At 41.4% G+C, this 12365-nt stretch overlaps 1 protein-coding gene across 7 annotated transcripts in view; it reads right to left on the reverse strand.

Annotated features, from left to right (window-relative positions):
* Window positions 1-22: 22 nt before the first annotated feature.
* The window catches only part of LOC122540348 (uncharacterized), a 263160-nt gene continuing 250817 nt past the window's right edge, over window positions 23-12365 (reverse strand). For all 7 annotated transcript variants that reach the window (XM_043675941.2, XM_043675939.2, XM_043675945.2 and 4 more), the window contains one exon: window positions 23-3012. In XM_043675941.2, the coding sequence (XP_043531876.1) occupies window positions 2890-3012 (123 nt within the window). In that variant the 3' untranslated portion in view covers window positions 23-2889. The remainder of the gene's footprint in view (window positions 3013-12365) is intronic.

The raw sequence follows: 12365 nt of genomic DNA on the forward strand, positions 1-12365 counted from the left end.
AGGACACTTTTAATCTTGGAAATTCCAGAATCTTTTGTTTTAATTTGCAATTAAAAATAACAAAATAATTCTAAATTTTCATATTCAATATTAATCTGATTGTAATTTATAAGTAAATTCACTTCTTGTACAAATAAAATAAAACTATTCACACCAAAGTTTGGAAATCACTTTTACTTGTCTTTTTCTGAGGTTTTGCCTGGTGCTCCACTGCAGTGCAGAGGCCAGTTTCAGCACTTCTGGAATTGGTCTGTCAAAAAATCAACAACTAATAGCAAATATCTTTTGTAATGTTGCTGACTTTCAGATTTTTGGGAGATAATTTTAACCATACTAATGAGTGGGAGATTGAGGGGATTGAATTAGCTATTTCAACCACCACCCATTTTACAATTGATCCAGTTGTTGATTTCTGAATGTTAGAATCAGATCCCATCAGTTCATACATTTGGATTAAATCCCCCCAAATCAATTTCAACCACTGAGATTGGTCTGACTGCCTGTCACTTACCAACAATTACACATAAAACCCCACAAATATAACACTATGTACAATCACCAGCCCAGCATTCACAAGGGGTTGTTCGACATTGCAGCTCACTAAATAAACACATAAGGGAGTCATTAGCCAGATCTTTGCTCATCTGTCCAGTGAGACCCCTCCCTCTCAAACTTTCCTGTTGGTTCTGTGGTCTCAGTCTTCAGCGCTTTTTGGAAAATCAATCCCAGCTCATTTGAAGGAGCTGTTCCTGATCACAGTTTCACTGGTTTAAGTACCATTGCGCATCACATTGTACTGGGTTTATTATTCCCACATTCCCTGCTATTTTGTAATTTTCAATCCTATTGAATAAAGATCTGAGTTAAATCAATCACAGTTTCTATTATCACAAAAATTCTAAAATATCATTTTGGTGCAGTATTCAATAGATTAATTGATCTGTATTTAATTATGTTAGTCTGTTGACTGATCTATGTTTAAGCATTTGACTGATTAAACATAGATGTAATCTCCAAGAACTAAAGTAAACAGAAACTTCCAGAAAGATTGAAAAAGCCAGAACTGAGAACGTATTTGAAAATATCCTGTGATTGAAGAAATATTTTAAAGCACTGTATTTAATATGTATGTTTAAAACTAGCGTCATTTCTGCATGGTAAATGAGATACAAAGAATACAACAAACCTGCAAATGGACAAAACTCAGCACTTCTGTTTAAAATGTAAATAATTTACCAGATTAATAACTCTAATTTACATTCTCATTAGTCCTCTACAAATGACTGATAGGAAGGGAGCAGATTTATTTAGATCCCATTGAGGCTGTGTGCCAGACATTCTGAGCTCTTGCAGAAAGTCAACAATTATTTGTAAATTCAGAGGAAGGTTATGCAGGTATAACGAGTTAAATCTGGAGTTAACTATCAGGGGTCCTGCAACTGGTGAAAGATTCTTGGTTCTCAGATACCCCTACAGTAGATGAATGAGCTTCAACAAAGGTAAGATAATTTCTTAACAATTTGGTCCAAATTATTCTGATAAATTTTTAATAAAATATTCACCCATCTTTTTATTTTCAGATCATGATGGGCTTGCTGTCTGGTTTTGGTAACATTTCTGATTAGCTACCTCTGCCCTAATCATTTTTAAAAGATTGAAAGAACTTGCATATACTTAGTGGCTTTTACAGCCTTAGGATATCGCCAACACTTCACAACTGCTTCAGAAATGCAGTCATTGTGGGGAAAACACAGCAAGGTGGCACTGAACAAAATAATAGTCTGTTTCAGCAGTGTTGGCTGAGGGATAAACATTGGCCAGGAGGCTTTGTCTATTCTTTTTTGAAGAATGCCAAAGTATCTTTCACATCCACCTGAGAAAGACAGATAAAGTGACCATTTAACATTTCAGGTGAGGCGGCACCTCCAATATCGCCACACACTCTTAGAACAATATTATATGGTCAGGTCTCTGGAGTGAGATATTAGCTTCAGCAGAAAGGAAAGTTACATAGAGATATAAATGGTTGGGTGCTTTATAGATAAGGTGCATGTAAGTGGGCTCTAAAACAGAAATGATGTATAATAGGCAGAGTGTCTAACAAGTGTATACGACAGGCAAGGTATGGGATTGGCATAATAAAAACAGAAAATGCTGGAGAAACTCAACAGATCTGGCAGCATCTGTAGAGAGATAAACAGTTAATGTTCTGAGTCCAATCTGACTCTTGTTCAGAACTGTTGAAAATGTCATACCAGACTTGAAACGTTAACTTTATCTCTCCACAGATGCTGCCAGATCTGCTGAGTTTCTCCAGCATTTTATGTATCAGATCTCCAGCATGCACAGTATTTTATTTTTATTTGAATGTTTGTAATGGAACAAACTTATAATAAGTAGGCTGTACAGGAGCCGTTTAAACAGACGTTGATCATAATGGTTTCTAATGAGTGCAGTTATAACAAGAGCGCATTGTGATATATTGCCAATCCATTTGCACACATTTAGTGACTGCTGATATTGGATTTACAATCTTGTTTTGTACTGATTTTTGAATCAATTCTCTGAGTTTGTGCTGCTGGAGGAGAAGCAGGTGAAAATACCAGAATGTTCAACTAATTTCCACTTGGCTAAGGAAGTGTTACTTAAGCAAATTTCAACATGTGTGCATTTTCTAAAGTGATTCAATCCCACAGCTCTGTCATTTTAATCTCCAAGAGTGGAATTTTGAAAAATTGATTTGAGTGCAGAACCTAGCGTACCACAACATCTTTCTCTGGAAAGAAGTGGCAGACTACTCCTGAAACATAACCCCTGCATTAGGAGCATTAATTTCCTAAAATCTACACCCAAATATCTTTTGATTGTTGAAATGATCACAGCATTTGATTATTCTGTATTGGCACAGAAAACCACGCGGTTTTCTCTCCTCGAACGTTCAGCATCAAACACCAGCAGGTGACTCAACAGGGTCTCTTCAGGACCTGTCCTGATCAGTGATGGATTGTTCTCCTGTGAAACAAAAGAAAAAGGAAAGTTGCACATTGGAAGGCTTCACAAGAGCAATGCCATAAAGCACTGAACAATATGCAAAACATACTTTCACTATTCAAGTGTAAGCATCCAAAGCCACTTGGAGCATATTACCTATTGTTTTACATCAGGCCAGAGGATGCATGGAGGTGGCTGCTGTAAAATGGTGGAGTGAGAATCTCACAATTGCTTGCAAAGATATGATACTGTACGGTTGTGGATCTTATAACTGAAGTTAGTGTCATGGGCTGAGAAAGAGAAAAATCAGAGAGTTCCAGGTTCTGGTCATTATTCAGTGACCAGAGACAGCATGATCAAGCTTTTCAGCAAAGCTGTCCATGGTGATCTGTCTAAATAGGTTGAGTTTAATATGTAGCTGGACATAAACAGTTTTGTCAGGTTTCTAAGTTTCTAATTTCTTGTTGAGTACTATTGAAAAATATGAACACACCAAGCACTGCATCTGCTGAGTAAGTCAGCTGAGACATCGTTTTAACATCATCCGGTGATCTCTTTTGGAAACTGCATGAGCTTAGGAATGGCATCAAGTTGGAACCAAGCTCCATAGTTAAATATTCCTCTAACACTCACTATCATAGGTCATTTGTAGCAAATGGTCACTTGAATGAGGAGTTGGATGTATATCATGTACATGGAACCATACTTCATGAGATGCAATACCTTGAAGAGGACAGTCAAACATTTTCACAAAAATGTCTATTTTAAAAGGTTCACCAGATAATTCCAGAGATGAATTGCTTTTCTAATGAGGAGTGACTAAGCAGTTTAGACCTATACTGACTAGAGTTTAGAGGAATGAGAGAAGATCCAACGGAGGTATACAAGGTACTAAGCAGGATTGACAGTGTAAATGTAGAAAAGATGTTTTCCCTTGTGGGGCAATCTGGAATGAGAGGCCACAGTTTTAAGGTAACTGGTGGCAGATTTAAAAGAGAGATAAGGAAAAATTACTTCTCTCAAAGGGCTGTGAATCCATGGAATTCACTTCCCAGAGTGCAGTGGATATTAGTACCCTGAAAGAATTTAAAAGGAGATAGACAGTAATGGGTAAAAGGGTTGTGGGGAGCAAGCGGGAAAGAAGAGATCAGCCAATATAATATTAAATGGTGAAACAGGCTCATGGAGCTGAACTGCCTACTCCTGATCCAAGTTCTCATGTAAAAAGGAATCGGTTCACACTTACATATCTCAAGAGTAGTGGCCCTGACCTTGGATATTCTTGAGGTAATGGGAAGGGGGTTGGATTAAGAATATTTTCCTATCATTATTTCTACATTGCTGATACAACTAGGACATCCAGCAGAAATTTGAAGTATTACAGATGCCACTTGCACCACTGTTCCTATACTGTGTGCCATCAGGTCTATTGGGCTCAAGGGATGTTATCTCCATTAGAAGCATTTTTGAATTTGTTGCACCAACACACTATTACTGTAAAGCTGCCATAAGTGGTAAGGATGACTTATGTGTGATGAGAGGATGAGGGGGGGGGGGGGAGATGGTCCCCTTCAAGTTACACAGGGAATGTCTATGGCTGTTATTTATATGGACTTGCAGAAGGCATTTGATAAAGTCTCACATAAGAGACTATTAACTAAGGTATGAGCCCACAGAATTGAGGGCAAATTACTGACATGATTGGGAAATTGGTTGGATGGCAGGCGACAGAAAGTAGGGAAAATGGGTAGGTACTGAAATTGACAGGATGTGACCAGTGATGTCCTAGAAGTATCTACTTTAGGACCTCAATTATTCACATTATTTATTAACAACTTGAATAATGGCATAGAAAATCATACATATAAATTTGCTGATGATACAAAGTTAGGTGGCATTGTAGACATTGTAAACGATAGCATGAAATTATAAAAGGATATTGATAGACTAGGTGAATGGGCAAAATTATGGTAGATAGAGTTCAATATAAATGTGTGTGAGGTAACCTATTTTGGACCTTAAAAGGTTAGATAAAGGTACTTTCTAAATGGTATGAAGCTAAAGACAATGGATGATCTAAGATACTTGAGGGTTCAAGTGCATAAATGTTTAAAATAACACAAACAAGTGCAGAAAATAATCAAGGTAACTAATGGAATGCTGGCCTTTATATTTAGATGACTGGAGCATATGGAAGAAGAAGATACGCTGCAATTATGTAACATTCTGAATAGACTGCACTTTGCATACTGTGGGCACATCTAGTTGCCACACCTTAGGAAAGGTATATTAGCTTTGGAGTGATATAATGTAGGTTTACAAGAATGATACCTGAACTTCAGGGGTTAAGTTATCAGGAGAGATTAAACAAACTCTGTGCTGGGCACATTGCTGTTTGTTATCAATATCGATGATTTGGATGAGAATGTACAAGGCATGAGTAGTAAGTTTGCAGATGACACTAAAACAGGTCGTATCGTGGACAGTGAGGAAGGTTATCAAATTACAGCAGCATCTTGATCCGCTGGGGAAGTGGACCAAGAAATGACACATGCAGTTTTATATAAATAAGTGTGACATCTTGCATTTTGGAAAGTCAAATCAAGTAGGAGTTTCATGGCGAATGGTAGGACCTTAAGGAGTGTAGTGGAACAGAAGGACCTTGGAGTTTAGGTGTATGGTTCTCTGAAAGTGGAATCACAGGTAGATAGGGCAGTGAAGAAGACATTTGGCACAGTGGCCTTCATCAGTCAGGGCACTGAGTATAGAAATTGGGAAATTATGTTGCAGTTGTACAGGATGTTGGTGATGCCGCACTTGGAGTATTGTGTTCAGTTCTAGTCACCTTTTGCTATAGGAAGAATGTTATTAAACTGCAAAGAGTGCAGAAGAAATTTACAAGGATGTTGCCAGGACTCAAGGGTCTGAGTTGTAAGGAGAGGTTGGACAAACTAGGTCTTTTTTCTTTAGAGCATAGGAGACTGAGCAGTGATCTTAATATACAAGTTTGAGAGGCATTGACAGGGTGAATGCATTCTATATTTTTTCCAAGGATAGGGGAATCGAAGACCAGTTTAAGGTTAGAAGGGAAATAATAAAAAGAAGCCTGTGGGCAACTTTTTTTTTTGCACAGAGGGTGGTATGCATATGAAATGAGCTGCCAACAGAAGTGGCTGAGGCAGTTACATTAACATAATTTAAAAGACACTTGGAAAAATTGGCCTTGCTAAATTGCCTATAGTGTACAGGGATGCGTATCTTAGGTGCATTGGTTGGGGTAAATGTAGAACAATAGGGTAGAGGAATGGCTGTGGGTGGGTTACTCTTCAGAGGGTCAGTGTGGACTTGTTGGGCCAAATGGCCTGTTTCCACATTGTAGAGATTCTATGATTCTATGAAATTACGTCTGTTTTCTCAAGAATTTAGAAGGTTGTTATGAACAAGGCCAGACCCCCTCAAAACATTTCAAGAAAGTGGCCCAGACCCTAACTTTGCTAGTTGTTTTAAGCAGGTATAATGCAGATATTCCAGGAGTAATGCAACTGGTCAAACCACTTAGTTTTAAATAAAACAGAATTTATTTACAAGATTACCAAATGAAACACAAATAAAAGAGAACAGAATACGGAAAAACTTAACCTATGCAAGGTTTGTAGTTCAGGTTGAGGGCTAGGGTGTAGATTTGCTCGCTGAGCTGTAGGTTTGATATCCAGGCGTTTCTTTACCTGGCTAGGTAACATCATCAGTGGCGACCTCCAAGTGAAGCGAAGCTGTTGTCTCCTGCTTTCTATTTATATCTTTCTCCTGGATGGTGTTCCTGGGGTTTGTGGTGATGTAATTTCCTGTTCGTTTTCTGAGGGGTTGATAGATGGCATTTAAGATCTGTGCTTATTTATGGCATTGTGGTTGGAGTGCCAGGCCTCTAGGAATTCTCTGGCATGTCTTTGCTTAGCCTGTCCCAGGATAGATGAGTTGTCCCAGTCGAAATGGTGTTTTTTTTTCATCCGTGTGTAGGGCTACGAGGGAGAGAGGATCGTGTCTTTTTGTGGCTAGCTGGTGTCTAACTTTCTTCCTGTTGTCCTACGTAGTGTTTGTGGCCGTCCTTGCATGGAAATTTGTAGATGACGTTGGATTTGTCCATGGGTTGTACTGGGTCTTTTAAGTTTGTTAGTTTTTGTTTGAGAGTGTTGGTGGGTTTGTGTGCTTCTAGGATTCCGAGGGGTCTTAGTAGTCTGGCTGTCATTTCTGAAACTTTTTTGATGTATGGTAAGGTGGTTAGGGTTTCTGGCTGTGTTTGGTCTGCTTGTCGTGGTTTGTTCTTGAGGAATCTGCAGACTGTATTTTTTGAGTATCCGTTCTTCTTGAATACGTTGTATAGGTGGTTCTCCTCTGTTTTCTGAAGTTCGTCTGTGCTGCAGTGTGTGGTGGCTCGTTCGAACAGTGTTCTGATACAGCTTTGTTTGTGTGTGTTGGGATGGTTGCTGGTGTAGTTAATATTTGGTCAGTGTTTGTCGGTTTTCTGTATACGCAGGTTTGTAGTTCTCCATTGTCCTTTCTTTCGACTGTGATATCCAGGAATGCAAGTTTGTTGTGAAATGACAGCCAGACTACTAAGACCCCTCAGAATCCTAGTAGCACACAAACCCACCAACACTCTCAAACAAAAACTAACAAACTTAAAAGACCCAGTACAACCCATGGACAAAACCAACGTCATCTACAAAATTCCATGCAAGGACTGCCACAAACACTATGTAGGACAAACAGGAAGAAAGTTAGCCACCAGGATACACGAACACCAGCTAGCCACAAAAAGACACGACCCTCTCTCCCTCGTAGCCCTACACACTGATGAAAAAAAAACCCACCATTTCGACTGGGACAACACATCTATCCTGGGACAACACATCTATCCTGGGACAGACTAAGCAAAGACATGCCAGAGAATTCCTAGAGGCCTGGCACTCCAACCACAATGCCATAAACAAACACATAGATCTAGATACCATCTATCAACCCCTCAGAAAACGAACAGGAAATGATGTCACCACAAACCCCAGGAACCCCATCCAGGAGAAAGATATAAATAGAAAGCAGGAGACAGCAGCTTCGCTTCACTTGGAGGTCGCCACTGATGATGTTACCTAGCCAGGTAAAGAAACGTCTGGATATCAAACCTACAGCTCAGCGAGCAAACCTACACCCTAAACTTAACCTATCCGAAAGCCCAACAGATCATCCCAACTTAATGATGTTGTCCCAAATACTTGCAACAATCCCCATAAACATCCTTGGCATAAAAGGTTCTTATAAGAGAGATGGCAGAGAGACAGGATCAGCATGGACCTGCTTCTTTGGGTCCAACAACTTTAAAACTGATAGTTGCTTTCAGTGAATAGCTAGACTGCCAAAACCAAATCAAACCAGAGACAAGCTGAGCTGGGAGAACTGGCCACTCTCCTCATTGTACAAGTGTTTTTCTAAAAACTTGAAAGCCTTTTTGCCTGAGGCAGTATTTGTTAGCAATAATCAAATTGGCCCAAAAACCGTTCAAACTTAGATTTTTCGGAGTCTGTGTCTTTTACAACCTCTGAAAAAGAAACAAGGACAACATAACCTTGTTAAAGGAGTAACATCATCACAGGATTAAAGGGTGGTCTGATCAAAGTCTTTAAGATATTAATACGAACAGATAGATAGATTAAGGTAAACCATTTCCACTGGCTGGAGATTCTAGAACTAGGGAAGCATAGTCTTAGAATTAGGGCCAGACCGTTCAGGAGACTTGTGAGAAAGCACTTCTACACACAGAGGTTGTGTAGAGATTGGGAACTCTCTTTCACAAATGGCAGTTGATGCTAGATTAATTGTTAGTTTTAAATCTGAGATCGGTAAATTTTTGTTAAGCATAGGTATTAAGGGATATGGACCGAAGGCAGGTATATGGAGGTAGGCCACAGATCAAGGTAGGACACCTTAGTCCAAGAACTCCCCACCTACGTTCGGAACACCACTCACGCCCCCCACCTCCTCCATGATTTTTGCTTCCCCGGTCCCCAACGTCTTATCTTCACCATGGACATCCAGTCCCTGTACACCTCCATCCCCCATCACGAAGGACTCAAAGCCCTCTGCTTCTTCCTTTCCCGCCGTACCCTTCCACTGACACCCTCCTTTGACTGACTGAACTGGTCCTCACTCTGAACAACTTCTCTTTCCAATCCTCCCACTTCCTCCAAACCAAAGGAGTAACCATGGGCACCCGCATGGGCCCCAGCTATGACTGCCTCTTCGTAGGATATGTGGAACAGTCCATCTTCCGCAGCTACACTGGCACCACTCCCCACCTTTTCCTCCGCTACATCGATGACTGTATCGGCGCCGCCTCGTGCTCCCACGAGGAGGTTGAACAGTTCATCCACTTCACCAATACCTTCCACCCTGACCTCAAATTCACCTGGACAGTCTCAGATTCCTCCCTCCCCTTCCTCGACCTTTCTACTTCTATCTCAGGCGACCGAATCAACACGGACATCTACTACAAACCGACCGACTCCCACAGCTACCTGGACTACACCTCCTCCCACCCTGCCCCCTGTAAAAACGCCATCCCATTCTCCCAATTCCTTCGTCTCCACCGCATCTGCTCCCAGGAGGACCAGTTCCAATACCAAACAACCCAGATGGCCTCTTTCTTCAAAGACTGCAATTTGCCCCCAGACGTGGTCGACGATGCTTTCCACCGCATCTCCTCCACTCCTGAGCCCCGCCCCTCCAATCGCCATCAGGACAGAACCCCACTGGTCCTCACCTACCACCCCACCAACCTCCAGATACATCGTATCATCCATCGTCATTTCCGCCACCTCCAAACGGACCCCACCACCAAGGATATATTTCCCTCCCCTCCCCTATCAGCGTTCCGAAAAGACCACTCCCTCCATGACTCCCTCGTCAGGTCCACTCCCGGCACCTTCCCCTGCAACCGCAAGAAATGCAAAACTTGCGCCCACACCACCCCCCTTACTTCCCTCCAAGGCCCCAAGGGATCCTTCCATATCCGCCACAAATTCACCTGCACCTCCAGACACATCATTTACTGCATCCTCTGCACCCGATGTGGCCTCCTCTATATTGGGGAGACAGGCCGCCTACTTGTGGAACGTTTCAGAGAACACCTCTGGGACACCCGGACCAACCAACCCAACCACCCCGTGGTTCAACACTTCAACTCCCCCTCCCACTCCACCAAGGACATGCAGGTCCTTGGACTCCTCCATCGCCAGACCATAGCAACACGACTGCTGGAGCAAGAGCACCTCATCTTCCGCCTAGGAACCCTCCAACCACAAGGGATGAACTCCGATTTCTTCAGTTTCCTCATTTCCCCTCCCCCCACCTTGTCTCAGTCCCAACCCTCAAACTCAGCACCACCTTCCTAACCTGCAATCTTCTTCCTGACCTCTCCGCCCCCACCCCCACTCCGGCCTATCACCCTCACCTTAACCTCCTTCCACCTATCGCATTTCCAACGCCCCTCCCCCAAGTGCCTCCTCCCTACCTTTTATCTTAGCCTGCTTGGCACACTTTCCTCATTCCAGAAGAAGGGCTCATGCCCGAAACGTCGATTCTCCTGCTCCTTGGATGCTGCCTGACCTGCTGCGCTTTTCCAGCAACACATTTTCAGCTAGGCCACAGATCAGCCATGATCTCTCTGAATGGCCTTCTCCTGTTCCTATGTTGTGAGCTTATGATTGAATTTCAATAATGTGACGCCGGGTATGTGAATGTTTTGCAACATCTGTTTGAACTGAAAAATATTTTCCAGTAAAATTATTTGATTTTCAATTGATTTGATGTGTTATTGTCACATGTACCTGGGTACCATGAAAAGTTTTGGTTTGTGTGCAGTACAGGCAGATCATACTATACAAAGATCATAGGGTAATAGAACAGAGAATTCAAAGTTATGGCTGCAAAGAAGGTGCACAAAAAGGATCAACATTAGATTTGAAATTTGAAAGGTCCATTCAGAAGTCTTATAACAGTGGGGAAGACATTGTCCTTGAACCTCTTGGTACATGTTTTTAAGCTTTTGAATCTTCTGCCTGATAGAAGAGGTTGGAAAAGATTATATCCAGGGTAAGAAAGGTCTTTGATGATGTTGGTTGCCTTTCTGAAGGAGTAAGAAGTGTAGGTGGAGCCAATGGATAGAAGGTTGGTTTGCGTGATGGACTGGGCTATGTTCACAACTCCCTGTAATTTCTTATGGTCCTTGGGCTGAACAGTTGCCTTACCAAACCACGATGCATCTAGATCAAACACTTTTTATGGTACATCTATAAGATTATAGGTTTAGTCCTTCCAGACCTGGGTTACGTGTGATGAGAGATTGTGGCCTCCAAATTACATATCACCTTCAGTCGGTCATAGATCACCTTTTTGTACCTGTCACTGGCTCAAAATCCTGTAATTCTGTACCTCTCAGCTCTGTAGAAGCACTTACACCACAAGGGCTGCATCTGTTCAAGAAGCAGTCTCTACATCAACTTGACAAAGACAAATAAATGTCTGCCTTGCCAACAATTTCAACATCCAAAGAATAAATTCTGAAAAGATAATTCTGATTTATGATGAAGTACTGGATCTGGATGTAATAACAGTGAGATTGCACTTTAAGCAATGAATTAATGATATTGCTTAAACATGATTGTTTTTTAACATTGCAAGACCACTATATGCCCTTCAAACGACTTTCAATGTAGTGCACTTCTAATCAATAGTAGTTTGCTAGAATAGGACCAGTTCTATTATCACTGTTTTGGTCAGCAGGAAGAGTCTGTTTTTAATTCCCATTGGATTGCATTTATGTGCCAATGTTCAGTGGATGGGGAACATGGAATGTTCAAGTGTTCTTTCAAGGTCAGGGGAAACTTACAGGCCAGATGTTCAGCTCAGGTAAGACAACTCTGGCATTTCAAAGTCAAACTAAAGCTCAATAGTAAGAGAGTTAAATGATGCAAATGGGAATCAGAATGTGCACCAAATAAAAGGAACCACCAGGTGGCAGTGCTGCATCACAACTGAGCAAGATTTAACTCGCTGACATTTTCTTAAAAGTGTTTTTCATATATATATAAAATGGAGCTGTATGTAGTAGCTACTGAGGAGTGTCTTAAAGGAGAAAAGCAAGGTTGAGGTTTGGAGAATATACGGACAGAATTCAAGAATTTGGGATCTAGGCAACTGAAGACACTGTAGGAGCAATTAATTTCAGGCTGTACAAGACAGACTGGCACCAAAAGAGCTCAAATTGTAGAATTATAGAATAGTTACAGCACTGAAGGAGGCTATTCAGTCAGTCATGTCTGCAC

This window comes from Chiloscyllium plagiosum, unplaced genomic scaffold (genome assembly GCF_037043375.1).
Source record: "Chiloscyllium plagiosum isolate Xiang-an unplaced genomic scaffold, Cpla_swu_hap1 HiC_scaffold_37, whole genome shotgun sequence".
NCBI lineage: Eukaryota > Metazoa > Chordata > Chondrichthyes > Orectolobiformes > Hemiscylliidae > Chiloscyllium > Chiloscyllium plagiosum.